Raw genomic sequence first — 27,678 nt, forward strand, 5'->3', positions numbered from 1 at the left:
ACAAGGAATATAGTCAGTAATACTCTAATAACTTAGTATGGTGACAGATGGTAACTAGGCTTTTTGTGATGATCATTTTGTAATGTATAAAAATATCTATTTACTAAATTCTACATATAGTTTTTATATAGTTCTATATTATATAAGCCCTATGGAATTTATAGAATGTTGTAAGTCAACTATACTTCAATTAAAAAATGAAAATCTCTCCGCCCACCCCCCCAAAAAGGACTAACAAATATATTTACAACACTCTCCAGAAAATGGGAACCTTGAAAGGAAGGGAGATTCAAGTATCAAGCCCTGGGGTCTTTGAAGCTGGCTAACTTTATGTTCAGCTATTTCTCCAACCATAAGAGAAAAAGTAGATTTGCAATTGTTTTTAGTTGTACACCCTATCTTTGAATGAAATCTCATGAAACAACCCAATTTGTAAAATAGAAAACCACGATCATCAAAAGCCGATTTATTGTTACAGTTTAGTTTCAAAAACAAAATATCATCCAGTGGTTATGAGGAATCTAGGAAAACCTGTCCCAGTAATGCCAGCTTCGAGGTAAAAGGCTGACTAGGGCAGCTGAGAAGTGGGATTTTCTGCTTGGCCGGCTTCTTTTCCCTTGCCTGCTCATGGTTTTCAGGGGAGGAGAATGTTCCGGGCCCTGTTGGGGGTTCCCATGGCCCCGAGCTCATAGTTTTCTTCTGAAATCTCGACCTTTTCCGTTTGAGAGAGTAGAATTCCCTCATCAAATCTTCCACTTCCCACTGTTCTTCCTTCAGCCTCCGGCAACAGTGCAGGGCAGCGGGGTCGATGGGGTGTGCTTCTGTGTTGAAGATATAACCCCCAGCCCCCAAGACGCACTCCCCGTAGGGGGTGATTACCGCATCGAAGGTGGAGCCGTTGTTGTGGATAAAGTTGTCCGGATCAAACAGCAGGTAGAGGTATTTCACAGTCTCGGCCAGGAAGAAAGACTCCATGCGGTTGTCAAGCTTGTGGTCCCGCAGATCTTTGATCTGCCACGTGGAAGAGGGAAGTAAGTCAGACTAGCATCAGAGCAGGAGAAAGGGTCGGGGGCGGGGGGGCACCCCGGGGTGGGGCACCCCGTCAGGCCTTCCTGCCACTAGGCGGCTACGGATCTTTGAGCAAATCACTTAACGTCATCGCTCACCAAGCTTATCACAATTTTCAACTGGGCTTCCTTCTTCCATTCTTACCCTAAAGGATTGGTTGTTGTTGTTCAGTCGCTAAGTTGTATCCTACTCTTGGCAACCCCATGGACTGTAGCCTGCCAGGCTCCTCTGTCCATGGGATTTCCCAGGCAAGAATACTGGAGTGCCATTTCCTTCTCCAGGGGATCTTCCCGACTCATGGATCGAACCTGTATCTCCTGCTTGGCAGGCAGATTCTTTACCACTGAACCACCTGGGAAACGCTATGCTCAAGGATATTTTTATCTTAAGTCTTACCTGTCAATCCTCTATGGAAAACCTTCTATTAACATCCCATTTCCCGCAAACTAAAATCAAAGTCCTTATCGTGGCCTAACAGGTGTTTGCTGATCTGGCTCCTGCTCCTTGCTGACCTCATCTTTTTCCTGCTCTTTCTGTGGCTCTCACAGGTCCAGCCACTCAGCTTTTCTATTCCGTGAACATGCTCATGCCTGGCCCAGTTCTTTTCAGTGGTGTTCCTGAAGCCTGGCGCCACCTTCCTTCAGGTATCTTCCCCCTCCTTCACTTCCGGCAGGTCTCTGCTCAAATGCTGCCTCATCAGAACTATCTTTCTTGGTCCCCCTACATGATACACAAATATCCTAGCCCCTTTATCCTATCCTTTTTTGACTCCAAACATTGATCTAATGTTTACGTCTCTTAATGATGTAAAAATGTAGCATCATTTACTTATTGGACATAAAGATGGTTACCAAGTTTTTTGCTCTTGTACACAACTGATTAGGAGTCTTTACAAAGAAAAATTCATACTGAGTTTATAGTCGGGGATGAGTAGGTTTACTTGCTACAAACATTTATTTTAGTTTCTAAAATAAGTATTTATTTTAGAATTAGCAATGCATTTTCTTAAACAAAACTAGTTCTCAGTAGATATCTATTTTATACCCAAAAAATGTGACTAAAATATGGACTTGATGTACCAGGAATTATTATTCTTTTGTCCCATTTCCCAAAGGCCAAGGAGTCAGATGCCTATTCCCATCATTCACCTCGGCAGGGCTCCAAAAGACTTCATTTTCATGGAAATAAGTCAAGAGTTCTAAGGCCCCACTGAACTCATCCACTTTGGCTTTTCACAAAATACAACATACTAGAAATTAAAGCACATCCTTGCTTTATATTTCTCCTACACATACAGGTCTTCTCTTTAAAAATATGCATCTATGTTTTACTCATAGAATATAATCAATTACAACTTTTTGAAAAGGAAGAGTTTTTTTCTGATTTGATTGTTTTTAATTCCATACCCTAAAAAAACCTCTGTAGGCTTTTTGGTGAATTTCCTTCCAGACTATTTGCTTCAACATCTGGTTTTTACATGTCTGCAACCACTGTTTATTTCTATCTTGCCTGCTTGGGTCCTCTAAGGATGTGATACGGCTCTCCTCCTTGACCCTTTCAATCCATTCTCCACAGAGGGGCCAGAGTGATCTTTCTAAAATATAGCATGTCACTGCTCTGCTGTAAATCCTACCAAGGCTTCTCATTCCCAGCAGAATGAAATCCCAGCTCTTCCTCATGGCTAATACAAAGCCCTATGTGATCTAGCCCCTGCCTACTTCTGGGGATGTATCTTCTCCCACTTTCCCCCTTGCTCACCCACCTCCAGCCTCAATGGCCTCCTTTCTGTCTCCTAGATACACATTCACTGTTTTTTTACTGAAATGTCAGCTCAGGAGCTTGGTCTTTCTTCACTGCTATAATCCTCAGTCTAGCACAGCACCTGGCCCGTGAAAGACACTCAGTAAATATCCGTGAGACCAGTAAGGCTGTTTCATTAAGGATCCTTGGGTTTGCAAATAAGGCTTATTGTTGTTTTTCAGTCGCTAAGTCGTATCCAACTCTTCTGCAACCCCATGGACTGTAGCCAGTCAGGCCCCTCAGTCCATGGGATTCTCCAAGCAAGAATATTGGGTTGTCATTTCCTTCTCCAGGGGATCTTCCCAACTCAGGGATTGAACCCACATCTCCTGTTTGGCAGAGGGATTCTTTGCTACTGAGCTACCAGGGAAGCCCACAAATAAGGCTGTGTGCGTGTGTGTGCATGTGTGCTTAGCTGCTCCATCATGTGCAACTCTTGGTGACCCCATGGACTGCAGGCAGCCAGACTCCTCTGTCCATGGGAATTTTTCCAGGCAAGAAGACAGGAGTGGGTTGCTATTTTCTCCTCCAGGGGATCTTCCTGACCCAAGGATTAAACCCACATTTCCTGTGTCTTCTGCATTGCAACCAGATTCTTTACTGCTGAGCCATCAGGTTTCCCTGCAAATAAGGCTATGGGACTGTAATTCTCTTCTAAAATCCATTTTATAGGCCTTTTCACAAAATGTTTCACAAAACACTTCTTTGCAAAGTAGCCTATTCAGATAGCTAGAGGGTCTCTGAAGTAAGGAGAAGGCCAAGGGCATGGAGTCTAGACCCCTGGGAATGAATCCTAGCTCCACCTCTACCTGCTTTGGGACCTTTAGCCAGGCTCGCTTCTGTTCCTCAGCCGCCCCGTCTATAAAATAAAGACACTACTTACACCTTTAAGAGTCTTTCCAATGTTAATATTCCAGAGGCTCTTTAGTGGCAGGGGGAGACATTTCCCAATTCTTGGGCCCGTGGAAACACTTACTGTGGCAAATCCACACTCCACCTTGCTGATTTTCTCGATGGATTCCACAGCATCTCTTCCGAGTTCTAAGAGGGTGGGATCCCCCGTGGCACGGTAGAGGTACATGGCACTCTCAATGAGTTCTGCAAAGTTCAAAGTGGACCCTTCTCATCCAGTGGCTGGGCAGGGAAGGCTAGGAGCCTGCCTGGCACAGCGAGAGACTCCTCCCCTCCTTACTGTGTCCACAGGGTCCCAACTAAGGGGAACTGGGGCAACTCCCTTGAATTGAATCTTCAGAGCCAATCCACACACAATCTGAGGCTTAGTGAAGACCAGCATTAAAATGGATCATGGATTCCCATCCCAAGGGAGAGACAGGCAGCCAGGTTCTGGGATGCAGAAGGGGGAAGGGGCTGCTGCCCACCTCCCAATATCTGTTCCCGCCTTCTTCCTTAGTAACAGAATCACTAACTTTACTCAAGCACAAGGCTCCCCGGATTAACAACTATTCCCAGCAGGCAGGTGTGGGATTTCTTTGGAAGGAATGATGCTAAAGCTGAAACTCCAGTACTTTGGCCACTTCATGTGAAGAGCTGACTCACTGGAAAAGACTCTGATGCTGGGAGGGATTGGGGGCAGGAGGAGAAGGGGACGACAGAGGATGAGATGGCTGGATGGCGTCACTGACTTGATGGATGTGGGTCTGGGTGAACTCCGGGAATTGGTGATGGACAGGGAGGCCTGGCATGCTGCGATTCATGGGGTCGCAAAGAGTCAGACATGACTGAGCGACTGAACTGAACTGAACTGACACCAAAGAGTACCACATAAGGCCGGAAAATCAGAGAACAAGTTAAATTTCCTGTTTTTCTTTTGACCACATGGTATGGCATCTTAAGTTTCCCCACCAGGGATTGAACCCAGGCCCCTTGCAATAGAAGCGAGGAGTCTTAACCACTGGACCGCTAGGGAAGTCCCCCCAAAATAAACTTCTATTTTAATTAAGCTACTATTTTTTCTCTGCCACTTACAGCCTAACTGATCCTAAAGCTTCAAAGAGTCTGACTCTGTCATTATAAGGCCCTTTCCAAGATGGGATGGGCAAAAAGATGAAGGTTGAGATATTCAAGAACCAACTTACAATCTAGCAAAGATCCAGCCATCAGTTCACTGTGCCCAGAGCAAGACAACAGTCTTGCCTTGTTCTACACAATTGGAATCTGACATTCGGACATGAGCCCCATCATAAGATGAATATTAGCCAACTAGCCAACAGGAGCTGGACTGGATGGGACTATGTGTCTGGAGAAAAGAAAACCCAGCACAATGTGTTTGTTGCTTTCAGATATCTCGAAGGCTGTTATGGAAAAGAAAGACATGACTTCTGGGGTGGGCTCGGTGGGTAGAAGCTACAGCTCCACAGACTTTGCTACTTCTTCACCTGTCTTTACTCGGACAGGAAAGAACTCTTCTCCTCTCCCTACACAGCCTCTCCTCCTCATGTTCTGCTTCCTATTTCCTCCTGACTCCTGATGAGTACTTTTTTCCCTAATGATTTATTACTGTAAATTCTATTTCTAGTTTTGTTTTTTTTTTTCCTGGCCACGGCATGCAGGATCTCAGTTTCCTGACCAGAGATCAAATCTGTGCCCCCTGTCATGTAAATGCAGAGTCTTAACCACTGGACCACCAGGGAAGTCCCTTGAACATTTTTATGTGTAATTCAAGGAATTAAACACATTGGCTTTATAGAGTTTGTTTCAATAGGAATTATTATTCCATTTCATTTTGGCAGAGTTGAGAAGACATCAGAATTGTTTTATATTCAATTTCTTTTTTTTTAAAGCCATGCCACACAGCATGTGGGATCCTAGTTCCCTGACCTGGGATCAAACCCAGGCTTCCTGCATTGGAAGTACAGAGTCCTAACCACTGGACGGCCAGGGAAGTCCCATCTGTTTCTTATTTTGGGAGAAAATACCGCTGCCGATCTCCCCAGTGTTCTCCTACTTCTCCCTCCCTTTAACCCACAGGCTTGTGGACACTTACTAATCTAATTGCTCATATTCTAAGCATAGATGGGGGTACATTTACTGGTAGATGAACACACTGTGTGTGTTCAGAGATGGAAAAGATGGTGCCTTCGTGGGAAGCCTCCCCTTATGCTTCTCGCAGCTGTCTGGCTCAGCGCACCCAGGGCCAAGCATCTTGTTTCTTGTTTTCTCTTCCTCACACATAGGCCTGCGCCTGCTAGTGACTGCTGTAACTTCTGGTGTATCTGGTCAACTCTCTGCAAGAGGGTGAGAGCCCAAGGTTTAGACTTGGACTTAGGTGAGGGTGAAGGCCTTCGGAGGCTTTTAGGCTAGGTTCTGTGCTCCAACACTGCTGGTCAGAAGCATGCACCAGAGCATCGGCACTGGCCAACCTAATTATAGAAGAGTCCCTTATCTCCCATTTGCTATTGTTTGGGTAGGAAGAGTGACTGGTCTAAGGCATTTCTGGATTCCGGGCTGTGGTGCCTTACTTTCCACTGAGCCTTCCTGTCAGCCTATCCTGCAAATAAAACACATTGCCTCTGTAAGTAGTGAGCCTTCTGTCATTGTTGGTAACCAAAGGCACGAGATACCTACATGATGGGGCTATTGCAGGGGGGTATCAATTAGAACAGGAGTCCCCAACCCCTGGGATCTAATGCCCAATGATCTGAGGTGGAGCTGATGTAATAATAATAGAATAAAGTGCACAATAAATGTAATACACTTGAATCGTCCCCAAACCATCCCTCCCCCAACCTTGGTCTATGGAAAAATTGTCTTCCACGAAACTGATGCATGGTGCCAAAAAGGTTGGGGCCACTGGATTAGAAGACCTCTCAGGTTCCCTCTATCTTTGAGAATGCACAAGCCTAGGTCTCACATTTAGTCCCAAACTCTGTCTTCATCCTATTTAGTAGTAACATGGCATCAATACAATCTGACCATTTTATGTTAAAAAAAAAAACAAAAGCTATGAGAATAAATTCATGAGCAATAGTAAAAACAGCAGCCTCCAAGGAGTCAAAAATGACTAATTTGCTCTTTCCAGTTGCTGTTTTATTCCCACTTCTGTTGCTTCTCCAAGATTCTTAGAACAATGATTGAGAAGATTAGCACGTCAGAGGAGGAAGGAAGTGGGGTAAAGAAGGGCAGAATGGGCAGAAGCCACTAGAAGGCCCATCCCACAGTTAAAAGGCATTCAGGTGGGAGGAGTCAAAAACAATGGGAACATAAGCTATTTTGGGGTGGGGGGGCAGGGTGACTGTGTGCTGACTCAGCTTCCTTCCTCTGCCCCCCTTTCCTTTCCCCTCCTTGTAATGTTTAACTTTCCTTCAGTGAATCAGAAGATCGGAGCTGGAAAAGAACATAAGAGAGTTATCGAGTGTGTGAGCCCTTCCTTCTCTATGTCTTGAGGACTGAGCTGCAAATGAGGAGGTGGGGGACAAGAGATAGTTCACTCCTAAAGTCCATTCCTAAAGTCCCAACATTCCACAGATGCACAGTTTATCTGACCTGATCCATTGACTTATGATTAAGATTGCCTATGCGTCCAAAATCCCAATGGCAGGAACTCAAAAGGCATCAACCTGGCTTTGTCCATCTCACTTGCTTGTCCAAGTTTGAAAGAGCATAAGATGTAATGAAGAGACCTGGGTTCCAGTCCTAGCTTCTACACCTAACAGCCTTGGGGAAGCCATTGCAACCAACCAGCCTTCCATTTCCTTCTCTGAAAATAAAAGGGATATAGAATTCCTAGCAGGAAAACCACCCAGAGTCACTGGAAGAAGCAGATGGGGGAAAAAAATGGAGCTGTGAGCATTTGTGAGGCATGGAACCTCATAGAGATGTTGAGGGCTTGGGGTTCGGAGAATTGGAGGCTGTGAGCTGGCCATGGGCCAGAGATGCTGCTTACCTGGCCGAAGCGGGTAGCCCTCTCGCTTCTCCACTGTATATCCCTGAGGAATGTTGTAGAATTCTGGGAGCCCCCCAAACTGCTTCCAGATGGTGTAGTAGTTGAGGAAGGTCCTCATGGCATTGTCAATGTCCCCAATGAGGCTCTGCAGGAGAGAACTGGTTGTCAGGAAAGCAGCCACCAGGCAGGAAACCCACATACAGAACCTCACACACACCCTCGGGGGAAAGAGGAGGCAAAGGCTTTGGAGATCAAGACCTGTGATCAAACCCTGAGTTGGCCATTTACTCACTGTGCAACCTCAAATCAGATACTTAACTTTTCTGAGCCTCATGTACAATGTGCAATTATAATGTATATTTTATTTTGCTGTAAGGGACACAGGGTGTATACAAAGTCCCTGCCCATCAGTACTTGCTCAGTCAATACTGGCTACTAATAGTTAAATAGGTAAGTCAGCCATCTGATTTGAAATTCTAATAAGAAAAAGGTTGATTATACTAAGTTTCACTCCTACCCTATACCCCAGAACGTAATCATTTTGCATTAGTTTGTAACATAAGCAAAGGTGTATAAGTATATATTACTTCCCCTACATGAAATACAGCTTATTCAATATACTGTTCTGCAGTTTCCTTTATCATTTAACAATACAACTCAATTTTTCCAAGTAAGTACATCTCCCTCCTCCTATTTATACAGTTGCATAGTAAGTATCCCACTGCTTGGATCACAATTTAATTAGCTCCTTATTGATAGTTAATTGACTTGCTTCCAATCTTTTGCTGTTTGCTATAATAATCAATGCTACAAGAAATAACCCTGTACTTATGTCAACTCAAACATGTGAAGTGTATCTCTAAGATACATTTCCAGAATTAGGATTGCTGAATCAGAGGATGTAGGTGCTTGTCATTTTACTAAGTGCTTCTAAGTAGCTATTCATATTAATATAAGCTCACAGGGAAGCAGCTGACCTTCCTGACATCTCCACTGGATGTCTCAGGGATAGAACAAATGACATTTTCCAGGCTAAATTCTTGGTTCCCTCACTCTCTCACAAATTTGCATCTCTACTCTCACCTCTCTCCCTTTTCAGTAAATGGCACCACCTTCCACTGATTCCACTCTGGCTAGATAGCTGGGGGTCATCCTTGGCTCTTCCTTCTTCCCCAACCCTTACATCCATTCTACCAGCAACACCCATCAATTCCCTCTCTCTAAAACATCAAGATTTTTCTCTACTTATCTCCAGAGCTACCACTTGTTCACTAGCATCTTGCACTGGGATGACCTCAAAGGCCTCCTCACTGACTGGTTCTCTGACTTGTCTTCTCTAGTCCACTCTCCCCAGTACGGCCAGAGTAACTGTCTTACTCAGAGGCTTATGCTGACCAGACTCAGCATAAGGTCAAGATGCCACCATGGCCCTCAAGGCCCTGTGCAATCTGGCCACTGCTGACTTTCCATTAACTGTTCTTTTCCTTCCTTGGACTGTGGCCATCCTGCTTTTGTCCCTGATAAACACCTGACTCCTTCCTGCCTCCAAGACCTTCACACATCATGTTTCCTCTGCCTGGAATATCACCCCCACCCCTACTTCTTCAAATATCAGCTTCAGCATCACCACTTCTGAGAGTCCTTCTTATCTAAAGTAAGTCCCCATCTAATATTCTCTCTTTTAGCCTCTTATTTGTTTCCTTAATTGCAACTTATTATTTTATGAATTTGTCTAAGTTTTTCTTTGTGTTTCACTCTCTATGAACTTCGTGAAGGCACCCAAATATCTGTTGAGGATATGAACAAATTTAATGTCCTCCTTTCTTCATCTATGGAACATCACCTCAATGGGCTATGATGATTCTGTATAAAATGCCCAACACATAAATCATTCTTTCATAAATATTTATCACCTCTATGTACCAAACTGTCAGCTAAATGTTAGCTATTAGTGTTATTATAACCTCACAGAGAAATAACCCCAGAAACCTTTCTCAAAACAGGAAAAGTGCCACACACAAAGCACACAAATCCTATACAAACTGGGATGGCAAAGTGTGATATATACTCACAAAGGAATATTATTCAGCCTAATAAAGAAGGAATTTCTGATATAGGTTACAAGCATGAAATTTGACATTATGCTAAATGAAATAAGCCAGTCACAAGAAAACAAATACCATGTGATTCCACTGATATGATACCTGGAGTAGTCAACATCATAAAGATAGAAGTTATAATGCTGGTTGTCAAGAGGCTTGGGAAAGACGGAATGGAGAGTTAGTGTTTAAAAGGTGTAGAGTTTTAGTTTTACAAGATGAAAAGAGTTATGGGGATGGATGGTGGTCTACATAACAACATGAATATAAATTCCATCGAACTGTACACTTAAAAGGATTAAGATGGTAAATTTTATGATGTGTGAATTTTGCCACAATTTAAAAAAAGGAAAAAAAATACATTTATTTTTCTTTCATTACTAGACGTTTGGATCATTTCCAGTTTTTCTTTGTCATAAACTTTGCTGCTAGAAATACCCATATATGAGTTGCATCTTTCCCTGATCAATTATTTTCTTGGAAAATATGCACAGAAATAAAATCATGCAAAGTCAATAGGTGTGATCAGTTATATGGATGGCTGGTACAAGCAGGTTTTTTAAGGGGAATGTAGGCACAAATGGTTTTAAGGAAATAGATTTCCAGATCCTCAACTTTTCTAAAATGTATCACCGACACAAAGGCAGGCTACCCATTCTGTCTCTTTCACAACTGTCCTTCTACCACTTGACAAAAGCAAGGTGGACCCACCAACAATCTCCAACCTTCCTGTGGAACACTGAACACTCAACTAGGTTAAATTTAAAATATTAGTGTAATGAAAAACAAAAAAAATATTAGCTTAGGTATTAAGAAAAATGAACGACTCTAACCACTGGGTAACAAATCCTTCTGCAAATCAGATGGCTTTCAATTCTTTGCTTTCAAAAAATGAAGAGAGGAACTGGTCAAGTTGTCAGCAGAGACATCATTAAAAATAATTTTTGATGACAGATCATTATGTGATTTTCTTTGAACAATATAATATTGCTACTTCTTCAGGTCAAAAAATGGTTGAATGCTGGCAATTTTATACAGTTCAATCTATTAACTTAATGATTTCAAAGAACTGAATGATACTGCAATTATCAAACTCCTTCCATCCATCTACTTATTTATGTGCTCAGGCTCCTCAGCACTTATATTTAAAAAAGGTGAAAAGCAGGAGTAAAATTGATGTGTAACTGTGCCCCGTTTTAGCACATATGGGTTGCAAAAGAGTCGGACATGACTGAGCAACTAAAACAACAACATTCTTCATGCACAAATACATGAACTACTTAAAATTTTAAAAAGCCCCAAAAATCTCATTAAGAAATGAACCTCCAATTAAGTTGCTTTCAGGTTAATAATCATCAAAAATTGTAAGCTATAAATGTTGTTTTAATCATTTACATACTAATGATAACTAAATCCAGAAGAAAATAAATACTCAGAGCCTGTGGGCATGGGAAATTTTAAAACGTTTTAAATTTCTACATATGAATACATTTTGTCACAGAGCCATATATAGGGTGTCCAATAAAATGCTTTCAGCATAAAATTATAATTAGGATAAAATCCTATTGAGGTAGTAGGATGGAAATATGAGTTGGAGGAGAAAAAGGAATGGTATGCCATTATTTAAATTCGTAAGATTAAAAATATGCAAGGGACACTACAATTTTTTAAAATTTTTTTAGGGGATACTCAAGTAATAAAATTTGGAGATCTTAGAAGAGCTGGACCAATATTCAATATTATCCACAAGTTCTCTAGGAGCTTCTTTCCCCATCTGTAAAATGAAAGGGTTGGCTAAAAGTATATAATGGGAAACTAGTTAAATAAATGATGCTATGTCTATTCAATGGAATATAATATGCAACTGTTTAAAAAAGTAAAATTGATCTATATGTATCAGTAAAGAATGATCTCCAAGACAGTCAGTGAAAAGTAATAAAATACTCCTATTTATATAAAGAAAAAAAGGGGCCATAAATATACACATATCTATGTATATGGATTTCTGGAAAGAGGTACAGAAAACTGGCAATAAGGGCTGGCTTGGAGAGAGAATCTGAGGGTGGGGGCTTGAGACTTATTTATCACTGTATTCCTCTTTTGGGGGGCATTTCTTTTTATGCTGAAAAAATTTACTACTCATCTATGTGTCCGACTCTTTGTGACCCCATAGACTGTAGCTTGCCAGGCTCCTCTGTCCATGGAATTCTCCAGGCAAGAATACTGGGGTGGGTAGCCATTCCCTTCTCCGGGGGATCTTCCCAACCCAGGGATCGAACCCAGGTCTCCTGCATTTCAGGCAGATTCTTTACCATCTGAGCCATCAGGGAAGCCCCTACATGTTCTAACCTTTTTTTAACTTCTTAAGGCTAAAAAAAAAGTTTATAAAAATATTTTAAATATAAAGTATTTAAAAATATTTACAGCTTATAAAAATATTTTAAATATTTGAGGACACCCACAGGGTGGATTAGATGGGCTCTAAGATCCCTTCCCACTGCAATGCTATCAGACCATGCAATGGGAAGACACAATGATGGCAGCAGAGTGGCCCCAGATGCATTCACACCCTTCTTAGGCCAGCTGTCAAGAATGAGGATATGTGACAGAAATGTCCAATGGAGAAATGGTCATTGCCAATGGCTATGACCGCCAACCCAGAAAAGACACTGTGTACTTTAAATGGTACAACATTCCACAGCAAACTAGAAGTTCACTTCCTGACACCTGAAAGCTCCCCCTGAAAAACTCAGTCTGGCAGAACTTTTAAATCTGTCTAACTCACTCTAAGCCTCTCTTCCCTCCCCAACCCACCCTTCCAATAAAACGTACTCAAGCGCTTTGATTACACATCAGAATGAGCTTGCTTTGCCCGTTCCATAGAAAAAGGACCACCCTCTCTGATTGCTCCTACCTGAAGACCAGGCCAGTAGGCCTCCAGAGACTGGAAGACTGGCATGGACACAGTCCCCTTGTACATCTGCACCCATAGGTACCAGTCATCGAAGCGGGTGTAATTCCGAATGGCTTTGTTATATTCTGCAGAAGTAAGACAATGGACATGTCAACGATGAGGGACACAGAAGGCAGGCTTTGGCAACTGGGGGATGGATTTAAACATTTGAAAGACCCTCGGGTGACCCAGCCTCAAAGTAGACAAGGATGCAAGGAGATAGATGAAGGAATGTGGATTCTGGAGTCGAACTTCCAGGTTCAAATTTCAGCTCCAGCTCTGCTACTTGCTAGCTGTGACCCTGGGGCAAGTTTTTCCCCTCTTAAGCTTCAGTTTTTGGTTTTTAATTTAATTAAAAATATTTTTATTGGAGTGCAGTTGATTTACAATGTTGTGTTAGTTTCAGGTATATCATAAAGTCAACAGTTATGCTGTTGTTCAATTGCTAAGCTGTGTCTGACTCTTTGTGATTCCATGAACTGCAGCATGCCAGGCCTCCATGACCTTCACTATCTTCCGGAGTTTGCTCAAATTCATGGCCATGCTATCTAACCATCTCATCTTCTGCCTCCCTCTTCTCCTTTTGTCTGCAATCTTTCCCAGCATCAAGGTTTTTTCCAGTGAGTTGGCTCTTCACATCAGGTGACCAAAGTTTTGGAGCTTCAGCTTCAATCCTTCCAACAAATATTCAAGTTTGATTTCCTTTAGGATTGACTGATTTGATCTCCTTGCAGTCCAAAGGACTCTCAAGAGTATTCTCCAGCACCACAATTCAAAGGCACTGATTCTTCAGCACTCAGCCTTCTTTACAGTCCATCTCTCACATCTGTACGTGACTACTGGAAAAACTATAGCTTTGACTATGTGGACCTTCGTCAGCAAAGTGATATCTTTGCTTTTTAATACCCTGTCTAGGCTTGTCATAGCTTTTCTTCCAAGGGGCAACTGTCTTTTCATTTCATGGCTGCAGTCACCATCCGTAGTGATTTTGGAGCCCAAGAAAATAAAATCTGTCATATATACATATGTCCACTCTTTTTCAGATTTAAGCCTCAGTCTTATTATCTATAAAGTGATGAAAGTAATGTTATACATCTCATGGGATTATGCAGTCATTTGTTCACTCAACAGTATTTACTGAGCACCTCTAGGTTCCTGGGTTGGGAAGATCCCCTGGAGAAGGAAACGGCAACCCACTCCAGTATTCTTGCCTGGAAAATTTCATGGACAGAGGAGCCTGGTGGGCTACAGTCCATGGGGTCGCAAGAGTCGGACACGACTTAGGGACTAAACCACCTAGGTTCCAGATATCTAGGGAGTGGCAAACAAATCAAAGTTCAACCCTGAGGGAGCTTGCATTCCAGTGGCAACTTGAACTTATAACAACCCCTAGAGTGTAAAGCCATGAGAGTTAGGACTTTGTTTTGTTGATTGCAGGATCCCCAACATGAAGATAGTACCTAATAAATATGCACAACAAACGTTATCTGGGGACTCCCCTGGTGGTCTGGTGGTTAAGAATCTGCCTTGCAATGCAGGAGACAGACGTTTGATCACTGGTCAGGGAACTAAGATCCCATATGCCACAGAGCAACTAGGCCTGAATACCACAACTAGAGAGTCCATGCATCTCAATGAAAGATCCCTCATGATGCAACAAAGATCCTGCAGGCTGAAACTAAGATCCAATGAGGTCAAATAAATATTTTTTTAAAAAGCAGATATTTAAAATTAAAACAAAACATTATCTGACTGAAGTACCAAAAACACATCCAAATAAATAAGACAATCTCAATGTTGTGAGGATTAAAAGAAACAGTCTATGTTCAGTGCTTGGCACTGCAGTTGATACATCAATGGTACCCAACAAATATTTGCTGAATAAATGAATGGTAGCCATAATTATTACTAGGTGCCCAATAATTCCTCAGTATCATTATTGCTAGTGTCTAAGGGACTGGAGGGTAAAATGTTTCTATTCAACAGACATTCATCTGCCAGCTACTTCCTGCAAAGCACTGCGGGAAGTACAAAGATGAATAAAGCCTGGATGTTGCACTCAGCTGGTAGAGCTGTAACTTGTGAAGACAGCTGATGGCAAAAAAAAGATGCTGAAGGTCCTAAATTTTACTGAGGCAGCATCAGGCTATTTCCTGGGCATAATGACATTTAAGCTGAGCCATAAAGGGTGAACAGAATTTGAACACATAATGGCAGGAAAAAAGGCATTCAAGGCAAAGGAAACACAGTATGTGCAACGGCCAGGAAATAAAAAATAATCCAGGGCCGCCTGCAGGCAGGCAGCACGGTTCAGCTGGGCTCTCGCAGGACAGCATGAAGAGGTGTGAGGGGCCTCAAGTGGGCAGTGTGAGTCCACGGTAGTTTTGAATGCAGACTCCGGTACGCAGAACTAATTGTGTAGGCAGGCTGCTGCTGCTGCTAAGTCGCTTCAGTCGTGTCTGACTCTGTGCAACCCCATAGACGGCAGCCCACCAGGCTCCCCCGTCCCTGGGATTCTCCAGGCAAGAACACTGGAGTGGGTTGCCATTTCCTTCTCCAATGCATGAAAGTGAAAAGTGAAAGTGAAGTCGCTCAGTCGTGTCCAACCCTCAGCGACCCAATGGACTGCAGCCCACCAGGCTCCTCCGTCCATGGGATTTTCCAGGCAAGAGTATTGGCGTGGGGTGCCATTGCCTTCTCCGGTGTAGGCAAGCACTTGGGAGCAATTGGAAGTTTATAAATAAATGATATTTCAACAGGGGAAACCAAGAGGAAAAGCCCCCCTTCCCCGCCCTCTTTACCTAGGAACATGGCCATGAGCTTTTTATCCTGAAGCAGGATGGCTCCTTTCACCAGGTACTCAAAGTAGGAGTCCACACCAGCCCCGATGCCTGCGTCCTGGGCCACCCATTTGCCAGTGAGCACGTCGATGTGGTTGCCAACCTAGGAGAAAGACACGTGGTCTCAAAGGAGGGAGCTACTTGAGGTCCCCAAAGTGGCACCCTCTTAAGGAAATGTTAAGGATTCCTCACACAACTTTCACTTTCAAGCTGACTTAGAACCAGAATTTGTATAAAACATGCCCCTACCTGAATCATTTTCAGACAACACAGTCTTCATCTGTCATAATGACTCAGTGAGGAGGTATAAGTATGTCACATTACTACTGAAGTAACTGTGGATCAGAAAGGTTGAGTGACTTGGCCAGGGTCACACAGTTTCAACAGAGTAAAGCCAGAACTCAATCTCAATTCTGACTAAATCAGAGCTATTTCCTGGACAGCTCTGGCTCACTTACTGTTAATTTCACTGGATGATCCAGTTTAGGAACTGCAATCGACCTCAGAGATGACTGGTCACATTTTTCATGGGTTAGTAGGTGTGGAGAGGAAAGGGAAGCCCTGGTATCAAATAAGTTTATGAAACACTGTGTTAAGCAAAATTAAACAGATGAATTTATCAGAGGTTTTCATAACCTTTAAGCTGTTTGTGTTCATTATAACTCTTCAAAGAAAGGATACTATTTATAATATTCCCCAAACTTAACTGACCAGGAATCTTTTTTTCATGGAACAGTTCAGTGTCTCTTATCATAGTTTCACAAAAATATGTAAAAATGAGGGCCAGACAGGCGGATTATCTAAGGTCACTGAGTGAGTCGGGGCATGAAGCATGTGACCCACTCCCTAGAAATCAGAGAAGCTCAAGGAGTCAGAGCTCGTCACAGCCCCGCTTCCTGGTAAAGGATGTACTCTCATGCTCTCCTCCTCTCTGTGCCAAAGCAGGAACTGGAGGTCTCATCTACTTTCCGTGTTGTTAGCCTAAGTCTTGAACCACTCCTGAGGTCACCCTTCGTTTCCTTCAGCTGAACTGCAATTTGTTGCTCAGAGCCCCGAGCCCCGAGCCGCGTAAGCACGGGCCAAGGTGGCCAACTTGCGGGACCTACCAGCCCAATGTCCGACCGGCTCTCCCAGAGGCGCATCAGGGCCACTCTGGCCACGTCTTCGAACACGGGGTCACCGGTGAGGCTGCTGAGGGTGGCAAATTCCACAATGAAGGTCCCGATGCCTGCCGTACAGGTGACAGGAGTCTCTCCCGGGTTCACGCCGTGAAGCAGGTTCACCGTGCCATACGGCATGCCAGTGGGGGTCTGAAAGGCTGAACGATCACAAAATTAAGACCCCAGACAGGAGTGGGGAGGTGGAGATGGTTGGACACAGGCCTAAAGCCTGAAGCTTTGGCCAGTGCTTCCCTCTTGTCCCCTAGGTTCGCAGTCCACAACCTTTTTGGCACCAGGGACCGTTTCGTGAAGACAGTTTTTCCACAGACTGGGGCAGGGGGATGTTTCAGGCAGTCACATGAGTGATGGGGGCTGATGGGAAGTGGCAGATGAAGCTTCACTCGCTTGCCCACCATTCACCTCCTGCTGGGTGGCCCAGTTTCTATCAGCTTGCACACCAGTACCGGTCAGCAGCCGGGGGTTTGGGGACCCCTGCCCTAGGTGATCTGCTAGAGACTGAGCCAGAGAAGGATAAGTGTTGCAACTGGAGACCTCAGTGGCCACTTAATCCAGATGCTGCTGAACACCGCTCCCCATGCCTCGGGCTCTTGCCTGTGATGCGGAGGGGAATGAACAGCAGGCTGTGCTCCGGGTTGGCACGCATGCTCACTGTACCTAGAGCAGCTCTACTTTTACTTATTTTGTACTGCGCCTTAAGAGGCTAGGCAGGTAACTTAGTGTGAAGCAGGTGGGGCTTAAGCCATAGGCAGTGGTGGGGCTGTTGGCACAATGAGGAAGCCATTCATCTACTTCTTAAAACACCATTCTGACAAATGAACCATATCTGCAGACTTAGAGGAGCCAGTTCAGGATTCCTGCTCTAAAGAGTCTTGGGGGCTATTTTTTATTCTTTCTTTTTTCTAAATTGGTGTATAGGTGCTTTACAATGTTGTCTTAGCTTCTACTGTACAACAATGTGAATCAGGTATACATATACATATATCCCTTCCCTCTTGGGTTTCCCTCCCACTTCCCCCCACCCCACCCCTCCAGGTCATCACAGAACCCTGAGCTGAGCTCCTTGTGCTATACAGCAGCTTAGCATTGACACAGATACACTACCATGTGTAAAATAGATAGCTAGTGGCTATGTTATTTTTTTTAAAGGATATAAACCATGAACCTGCTGATTGTAGTCCAATCCTCAATTCACAGGTAGGAAAAGACATGCTTGCAAAGAAGTGACTCAAAAGTCACACAGCGAGCCAAATGGCGCTAAGATGAGAATGACTGCCACGTGCCCGCTCCCTGCTCCCTCCCCACAGGCCCAGTGCCCTGCCCACCCCACCCCAGCGCTTTCTGATTCCAGGCAAGGATCTAGACAGCAAGCTAGAGGCAGAGACTTCCTCTCCAGGCTGAAAGGTCAAACAACCCCAGAGCAGCCTGTGCGTCACCAAACTGTGAACAAAGCTGACAAAACTTCCAAGAACCACAAGGCCCAGCAACTCTACTGTAGGAGGAGAAACTTGCTATCTGGCAGACATGAATGGAAAGCAAGGACGATTCAAGTCACCACCAAGAAGGCCCCAAAAAGATAGCTCGGAAAAGTCAGGCAGTCTTAAAAAGAGAGGGGGGTGGTGACTAAATCCTGTTTCTTGACCTGAATGGTAGAAACATGGGTGCCGACTTCAACATGTACTTTGCAATATGTATATTTCTCAATTAAAAAAAAAAAATTAATGCCAAAGAAAAGTTTCCTCCAAGGATGAGTCACACAGAACATGAAGCTTTAAGGAGACATGCAGGCTGTAAGACAGCGAGCCTGAACTGGGATCGCTCATTCTCCTCAGCTCGTCCCCAAGCATGAGAGGCAAGTAGGGGTGAAGGGGAGAAGTGACATGGCCAAGAGGCTGGTGGAAAGCACAGCATGATGTGTTTGGGTGTGAACAGCACTCAGAACTTCCACCACACCCTGAAGAGAACACAGTGTCCAGCTGATGCTGCTGAGCCCAGCTACTGCCCCACCAGACAAACACTGTGGCTTGGCCTGCAGCCCTGGACATGGCTTAGCTACAAAACAAGTCCCTCTCGTGTCTCAGTGGTGTTTGAGGTTCTCCAAGAACTTTCTCCATTCTGACCTCATTTTATGTCTCCCCAGAGGGAGGAAGGAATCATGACTGTCATCTGATAGATGGGGAAATTGAACCAAGGAGAGATATGGGTCAAGAGATTGGCTGGCAGAGCCAAATCTGGAATCTGGGGTTGCAAATGCTCAGACCTGGAATCCTTTCATCCCAGCATTGTGTGGGCCTGGGAGGGGGCATCAGCACTCACTCAAATAAGGGCAAGAGCCTTGCAGCCGCCAGGCTCCCTGCCCACAGTCATGAGGTCAGCTTGTCCATCCTAGTCTAGCCCTCCAAATGCCCAGGACTCCCCTGATTTCCATGGTGGGCGCTGAAAGGTAGAAATATCAAGTGTCTGGTATAATAATTCAGCCACTCTCTTCTCCAGCAAGAGCAGCAGGACCTCCTGGACTTCCTCTCTGGTCTGTCTTGACATGGGTCTTACCTGGGAGGAGTTTCCGGGCTGCCTCCTCCGCCATCCTCAGGAGAGGCCCTGAGCAGGGCCATCCGGCCTCCACTTCCACCCCAGCCTTCTTTGATAGCAGGTGAGCCGACAGAAGTCCTCCTACCACTACAGATGGCACAAAAAGCAAGTGTCAGACTCCCAAGGACCAGTCTTTCCCTTGTGCAAATTAAACCCAATGCTCTGTTTGGTGGTTCACTGGGAAGCGGATAGAACTACCGAGGGAAAGAAGAGTCCATAACACCCATATTGGTACAGTGTTAAGGTCACCAAGTCTTTTTTCCTCTTGGTAGGTCACAAAAACAATGACTATCACTTTAGTCCCTAGGGTATACCAAACAGGACTTCCCAGGTGGCACTAGTGGTAAGGAACCCGCCTGCCAGTGCAGGAGACATAAGAGATGTGGGTTTGATCCCTGGGTCAAGAAGATCCCCTGGAGGAGGGCATGGCAACCCACTCCAGTATTCTTGCCTGAAGAACCCCATGGACAGAGGAGCCTGGCGGGCTACAGTCCATAGGGTTGCACAGAGTCAGACACGACTGAAGCAACTTAGCATGCACGCACATACACCAAACACCAGGTATTTTGTGCCCTCTTCAAAGATACTGAGGTTCAGAGGCGTAAAGCGACTTGCTCAGGGTCGCCCGGTCTGCCTGACTCCAAAGCCCATGCTCACTGTACTTGGTCACTGTCTCCCGATCGCCAGGAGAAGAAGGGAAAGATACTTATTACCTTCATTTTATTCATTTCTCTATTTCAATTTATTACATAATATTTAGGACTTATAAAAAAAGACCTAAAGTTTACATATCTGGAAATATGGCGAAACTGGTGACCTTGGGCTTCAGTTTCCCCCCTTCAAAGGCCAAACAAAGGCAGTGAGATAATAACATTTTCCTACTAAGAAAAGCTGAGAAAGAACGCACCTGCACTAAAGGACATTCAAAAGGACGTTTTTCAGATACAAGGAAAGGGACCACAGATGTAAGGTCTGTGATACAAGAAGGAAAGATGGTTCCCAAGTGGCAAATAGTAGTAAATCTAAACCTTCAATTCTATAGAATGGCAATAATATATGGATGGCTTAAAAGAAATAATTAAAATATATAACTAAGGCATACAGGTACAGATAATCCTCAGAGCCAGGTTTTATATTATTCAGGAGAAGAATAAAGATCTTCATTAATTTTAGACTATGTTTGTTAAATTTTCCAAGAAAACTAATAAGCTAGATATACTGCATACTTTCTAGATTAGTAAAGAAAAATGGGATGAGGGGGAAAACAACTCAACCTACAGAAGGCATAAAAAAGAGGGACTTCCCCAGCGGTCCTTGGTTAGGTAACTCCATGCTTCCGTTGCATGGGGCGCGGGTGGGTTCAGTCCTGGTCGGGGGAACTAAGACCTCATATGCCACATGGCACAGCCAAAAAAATAAAATTGAAAAGAAAAAGAGAAAGAGTAGAGAGAAAGATGGGACAAACAGCACAAAGTAATACTATAGAAATGAATGCAAATGTACCAGTAGTTACAGTAAATGTAAAAGAACTGAACGCTTCAGTTAAAAGAAAAGATTGTCAGAAGGGATAAACATACTATGTAAATTACAAAAGACAGAGCTAATCATAAAATTCAGACAGATAGAAAGTAAAAGAGAAGAAAAAGACATACTGGGCAAATGTCAACCAAAAGAAGGCTGATACAATTACATGGGTATCAGAAGCAGAGACTTAAGGACAACCTTAACTCATAGATGACAATCTGGGCTCAGCAGTTCTGGGACACAGCATTGAGTATGGCCTCAAACTCAGGTCTGATCCCTACACCAGGATTTTATACCATGCTGTCCCTCTGCTTTTTTTAATTAAAAAAATATATATGTCTGTAATACAAATTTCATTGCACATAACATATAAAATAAAGATGAGCAAAATGAGGAGGAAAAAATATAACTATCATCCAGAGGTGATGGCTGTTAAGCCACCAATGATCTAGAAGCTCACTGAAAAGAAGGGTTGTACTACTTTCATAAGAATCATTGGATCAAAATTCACTGAAATGTATAAATCTGTGCATTTCAGTATATGTAAATGCACCTCAACAAAAGGAACGAATCATTTAAAAAAAAAGATTCATTGGCACCTGCTAAAAATACTGACTCTAGGACCCAACCCAAAGATTCCAGTTCATTAGATTTAGAGTGGAGTCTAGACAGCTGAACTTTTAAAAAGGTCCCAGGTGCTTCTGATCAGCATCCAGGTTTGGAAACTAATACCCAAGACTCACGCTATGTAATACAGCAAATAGTAAAAACATGCCATGATTTAAATTTGCATTCATTAAAATTCAATAAAATTAAAAATTCAGTTCTACAGTTGCAGTAAACACATTTCCCGTGGAGATGGAAATGGCAACCCATTCCAGTATTCTTGTCTGGAAAATCCCATGGATGGAGGAGCCTGGCGGGCTACAGTCCATAGAGTCGCAAAGAGTTGGACACAACTGAGCGACTTCACTTTCCCTTTCAAACATGTTTCAGATGTGGCTACTGGACTGGACAACAGAGATATAAAACATTTCCATCATCAGTGCAGAAAGTTCTATGGGTAGTGCTTCCTAGGCAATAAGCTATGAGAAGGCAAGGATTACATCTTTCTTGCTCTTGGCTGAAAGCCTAGTACCAAGTATATGTTAAATATGTGAGTAATCCTGGCATGTTTCTCTTCAGTCTTTTCTCTGTCCCCTGCTCACTTTCATGTCTAAAACTGATGAGGGATCCTGAGACCTCCCTACCCCACCCCCAGGACGGAAGAGCTCTGTTGATCTGTTTTGAGTCAAGTGGCCTGGAAAGGCTGGCCCTTAAGATCCTATTTACCACCTCCTGGTTTATATGGAGGCCAAAACTCCACAGTCTCCTTTCTTACAAGGATCCTCGAAGGCACCCCTCACCTCGGATGTTGGTTTCAAACACAGAGGCATTCACGTCAATATCAAAGTCCACATTGTCCTGGAGCACTTCAACCACTCTTTGGAATTCTGAGACATTCCCCAAAATCTGTAGGAAAGAGAGACCTGAGAATGAGGCTCCCAGGCTTGTAGGCACTGGAGATGCTAGATCAGAGTCTAGGATCTTATGCTGGTGTGACTCTCACTTTTTCAACTTAAGACCTACAGTTTCTGTTCTAGAACTGCTGGTAACAGTTCAAAACACTGAGAGCTGGAAATCACACAGACCCAGTATCAAGACATTAGTAAATTCTTTGGTTCCAGCTTTGGAAGAGCTGCTTTTAGGGATTCCCTTTTAAGTACCCCAGGTTGGGAACAGGGTTCTAACAGCCTCACAGCCAAGATCATAGGAAAGGGGCCCTATTTTCCTGCTGCTTCACAGCTCAGAACATGTACTGAATGGAATGTATTTTTAAGAGAATACAGTCTACTTTTTTTTTTTTTTTGTATTTTAAAGATTGGGAGGGCTAGGGAAGTAGCCCTCAAATAAACTGTTATTACCTCATAGGCCCCCTCGCTGGGGACACATCAATGTATCGGTCTACACCTACTTGCTCAGGCAGGTCCTCTGGCCACTCCCTTGCCCCTTGGAGGCTGGGTGCAGCAGCTTCTCTTACATTCCTGCTCCAAGCACGGGACTGAGGAGGCCAGACCCTGTGGCTGGAAACCAGGGCAAAGCCATAAGCAGTGACTCAGGGCTCCTGGGGTGCATGTGTATAGTTGAAGCTGCCTGTCTGCATGTATCCTCTGGCTCTAATGCAGTCTGTTGGCTCTGCAGCACAATATGTAACCAATAAAGCTCCCTAGTTTCCACAAAAAAAAAAAAAAAAAAGAATCCTATGTACTCATTTAAATGAAACCAATATAAAGACTGTAGACCACATAAGGAAATCTTAGTTTGACATTTTCAGTGGATATCTGTTGTTTTTAACCTTGTCACATTCATCCTGGTGAAAATACTGCAGGTTGGTTGACCCAACACTGATTTCCAATCTTCTTTATACTTGTAGCTTCCAGCCATAGAAGCTAGAAATCCGATTACTTGTTTCACAGCCTCATTTGCCACTAGAGGTGACTGTATTATCCAGTCAATTCTGAGCGCTGTAGTCTACTAAGGGCACTTCTTAGAAATGGCCTAATAAAAAGAGACAAGACACCATTGGCATGGCTTTTACCATGAAAGCAGACTTGATTTCTGGAGCTGTGGCAGCCATCCTAGACCATGAGGTATGAAGCATGAGAATGTAAGTCAATATACTAATGATGGCAAAATGGAAGGATACCAAGACAATGGGTTTCTGATGACACAGTTAAGCAGCTGACCCAATGCTAGACATTATTAATACCTTCAGATTTACTTTTACTTGAGAAAATTAAACCCTTTTTGTTTAAACTGTAAGTCAAATGCAATCCCGATACCTTTTATTCTGATATGACTGCTCCAATTGTCCCTTGAGGAATCACCCTTCTTCCACAGTCACTCTTATAATTTGAAGAAGCTGATTCCATTCCTTCACCTACACCAGTCAGCATACTAAATCTCTTGGCCAACTGATTAGTTCAGGGATAGATGTGTAACCCAAGCCAGATCATTGAGACTCAGTCATGGCAATCAATGAAAAATAACTAATTCTTTCCACACACAGGTTACTAAATGAGTGGGATGTGAGTCTGGAGCTACCAGTGGTTACCCTGTCAGCATAAGGAGAGCCTGAGAATACAGCCAGCAAAGGAGGCAGAAATGAGATTGAGAAAGAGATTCCTACTGACATTATTTATATTGTCTGGAACCAGCTGGGTCTAAGGCCAGTCTTTACCTGGACTTTTTAGCTATGTGACTCAGTAAATTTCCTCCCTGTCTAAATCTATCACTTGCAACCCAAATAATCCTATCTCAGCATTTAAAACCCTCTATGATTTAGACCTAATCTATCCTCTGTGTCTCTCATTGTTCATCTAGCCTCATCTCATCCACTTCAGTAGAACTGTATCTACTATTCCTTGATTTTCTAACCTCAGACATGCTGTTCCCTCTACTAGAAATCACACCCCAAGTCTTCCCATTTACAAATCCAACTTACCCTCAATCGTCTACATGTTACCTTCTCTAGAAAGTTTTTGATTCCCCCAGCTGAAATTGACCTCTTCTTCCTTCAAAAGAATCCAGTTAAGTTTATCCCCACAACACTGAGGCATCTATTTCTTTCCATGTGATGAGAATCTTTGCACAGGCAGGAGCCTCACTCATTCCTACATTCCCCCAGAGGGCTGAGCACAGTGCATGAGACAATTACTCAAAAAATATTTGTTAAATGATTGCATGAATCTTTCTCCACCTTGTAGCCAGTGATCTTCTCAAAGCAGAAATCTAATTTCCTGTCCTCATCTTGAAAAATGCCAGTGGCTTTCCACTGCCCTCAAATTAAAAAGATCAAAGTGAAAGATGAAACTCAAAAGCCCAGGTGAAGAATTCACTTTTCACCCACAGCCAAGCTGCCAAAAGAAGAATATTGGTTATGCAATGTTAGAGAGAAAAAGGAATAGATGAGACACTTACCAGCAAGGTGTCCAGAGCATCAATCAGAGTCAGAGAAAAACTGTAAAAGGACAAAAATATCAGCTGCTTAGCAACAAAATCAAGCACCAGATATCAAGGCCTCAGATCAGATACCCCAGAAACTAATAAGTGAGGCACAGCAATACCTCTGCCAGTCCCACTTGCTGTCACAAGAGATGCCATAGTGAAAATCGCCAGGAACCTCTGACCCTTTTAAGGCACTTGGGAGGTGGGCAGATGCAGCTGACTGTAGTCAAACACATCGCCTATATTCTCTGGAATTCTCTACCATAGGGAGGCAGTATAAGATTGCAGCTCCCAGCATAGGCCTCCCACATCTATGACTTTATCTCACAGTGCACAGAACTGTAGGCTTAAGAATACGTATGGCAGTATTGTTTTTAGAACAGCAAAAAGCTAGAAATAACCCAAATCTACACCAGTTGAAGAGTGAGTAACCAAATCGTAATATATTCAAACAGTGCAAAACTATGAGGTTGTCAAAAAGATTGTTATCAAGAGTTCTATGGGCTAATGTGAAAATATTCAAATTATCTAGTTTAATGAAAAAAACAAGCTACAGAATAGGTAGTGTCATATGTTCTAACTGCATTGTCAAAAACAGACATATATACAGAAAGCAGATTAGCAGTTTTTTGGGCCAGTGGTGGTGGAGGGATTAACTATAAAAGGCCATAAGGGATCTTTTTAGGGTGACAGAAATGGTTCTCTATCCTATGATGGTGGTTGCTACACACTTATAGTGGGTGCATTTCATGTAAATTACACTTTCTAAAAGTTAATTTAGAAAGATACATATATACATATCTATAGGATGGTATAAATCAAAAATATTTCTGGAAGGACCCACAAGAAAGTTAACAGTGATTGGAGTTCTAGCATATGGGAGATATTTATTTTATTATATGACATTGTACTGCTTAAATTTGCCATTCTCGTGCATTAGTTTTTCAACTAAAAAACAACCCAACAAATTTTGGGGGCTTCCCTCATAGCTCAGTTGGTAAAGAATCCACCTGCAATGCAGGAGACCCCAGTTCAATTCCTGGGTCAGGAAGATCCGCTGGAGAAGGGATAGGCTACCCACTCCAGTATCTTGGGCTTCCCGTGTGGCTCAGTTGGTAAAGAATCTGCCTGCAATGCAGTAGACCTGGGTTCGATCCCTGGGTTGGGAAGATCCCCTGGAGAAGGGAAAGGCTACCCACTCCAGTATTCTGGCCTGGAGAATTCCATGGACTGCATAGCCCATGGGGTCCCAAAGAGCTGGATATGACTGAGCGACTTTCACTTTACTTAATTTCTCCAGTTCTTAGCATATTCATTTGTAAAATGGAGATAACAGCACTTAACGCCTAGGGATGTTAACTACACGAGATGAGGCAAGGAAAATGCTTAGCACAGTGTTTCCTCAATGTCAGTTTCGCTAAATGCAATGATTCTTCACTCACTCAGCAAGGACCAAGACAGAGGATTCCATATCATCGATTTTTTTTTCATAGATTTTTATTCTAGTGGAAGTGAGAAACACAAACTAGCAGATAAGTGAAAACGACAGTATCAGAGTGAGAAATGCTACAAAGAAGATAAAAAAGTGTGTTTGTGAGACTGACTAGTAGGGGATGGGTATTTAAGGGAACTGACACTAAGGTGACAGTTTGAGCTGAAATCTCAAGAAGCAGTCAAGGATGTGAGGATAAAGGAGGAAGTGCATTTCAGTTACACTTACCAAGGCTCTGAAGTTTCACCTTTGGAAGAGTTATAGCTCCTCCTGGGCCTGTTTGACTACTTACAACATGAAGGGGTTGGGTCTTCTGACTTCTTGAAGCCCTTCCACACATCCTATGGCTCCAGAGATTTGCCCAAGTCCCAACAGCTGATGTCTGTTACTGCTGTGGCCAGAGCCCAGAGATCCAGCCCACTAGGATAACCCAGCCTTTTCCCACCTTGTGATACAAATTTCCAGGAGGCTGGGTGGATCTTGGTGGCCGTGGGCCTGAATTGAGGGGAATGCGACCCCACCCTGGCTAGGAGCTTTTTCTGGAACCCCGTGAGGAGACCATGAAGCCACCAGTTCCAGCAGACCCGCCGGCCTAGGACCAGACTGCTAGACCCAAGCCTCCCCCTTGCTCCTCCCTTCGCACTACCTGCCCCAGGTGTCGTGCCCGTCACAGGTGAGAGGCCGCAGCTCATCGTAGGGAAAGGCATTCTCCAGGTAGCTGTCGTAGGCGTGGTAGAACATGGCTTTGACTCGCTCCCTGTGCAGGGTACGAGAAATAAGGCAGAGGGTCACCAAATGAAACCAGGCAGGGGAAGGACAAGAAACAGGGCGGAAAGTGGGAATTGTCACCTGGTTTCTGCCAGGAGCCCAGTAAGCTGGGTGCCAGCAGGTCAGGATGGGGGTCCCGGAATGGAGGGAATAGGGAAGGGACCAAGTCTTTGCTTCCTATTCCCCAACTATGGAAGGGCAGGGAGCTCGACCCCCCACTTCACCTGTAGTGGGCGGGGTCGGGTGCGGTGCCATCAGGGCCGGGTGCACCATGGTGCAGGGGCAGCAGTGCACACAGGAGGCCAAGCGGGACGAGCAGCCGGAAAAGCATAGAGCTCGTGTCCTGTCAGCGCCGCCGCTGCAGCAGCAGCCACCACCACCCGCTCATCCTGCGAGCCCCAGCGGGATCTTCCGGGA

The 27,678-nt window shown here is 43.9% G+C and overlaps 1 protein-coding gene across 1 annotated transcript; it reads right to left on the bottom strand.

Moving 5' to 3' along the window:
- Nucleotides 1-446: 446 nt before the first annotated feature.
- Nucleotides 447-27,678, bottom strand: EDEM2 (ER degradation enhancing alpha-mannosidase like protein 2). The gene is made up of 11 exons (XM_005900424.2): nucleotides 27,486-27,678; nucleotides 27,140-27,250; nucleotides 24,975-25,014; nucleotides 22,361-22,466; nucleotides 19,392-19,517; nucleotides 16,770-16,981; nucleotides 15,625-15,766; nucleotides 12,785-12,909; nucleotides 7,772-7,916; nucleotides 3,845-3,966; nucleotides 447-1,011 (listed from the first exon to the last, which is right to left on the bottom strand). Exons 1-11 carry the CDS (start codon nucleotides 27,590-27,592, stop codon nucleotides 511-513), a joined length of 1,737 nt encoding a protein of 578 aa, XP_005900486.2. The 5' UTR covers nucleotides 27,593-27,678; the 3' UTR covers nucleotides 447-510.

Source organism: Bos mutus, chromosome 13 (assembly GCF_027580195.1).
Source record: "Bos mutus isolate GX-2022 chromosome 13, NWIPB_WYAK_1.1, whole genome shotgun sequence".
Taxonomy (NCBI): Eukaryota; Metazoa; Chordata; class Mammalia; order Artiodactyla; family Bovidae; genus Bos; species Bos mutus.

Bases quoted from the DNA above. Each gene is read 5' to 3' on its own strand.
- EDEM2 (XM_005900424.2), bottom strand. From the start codon at position 27,592: ATGCTTTTCCGGCTGCTCGTCCCGCTTGGCCTCCTGTGTGCACTGCTG. The intron at 27,251-27,485 runs GTGAAGTGGGGG...TACCCTGCACAG, and splicing joins CCCGACCCCGCCCACTACAG to GGAGCGAGTCAAAGCCATGT. The intron at 1,012-3,844 runs GTAAGTGTTTCC...TCCACGTGGCAG, and splicing joins TGGAGTGTGGATTTGCCACA to ATCAAAGATCTGCGGGACCA.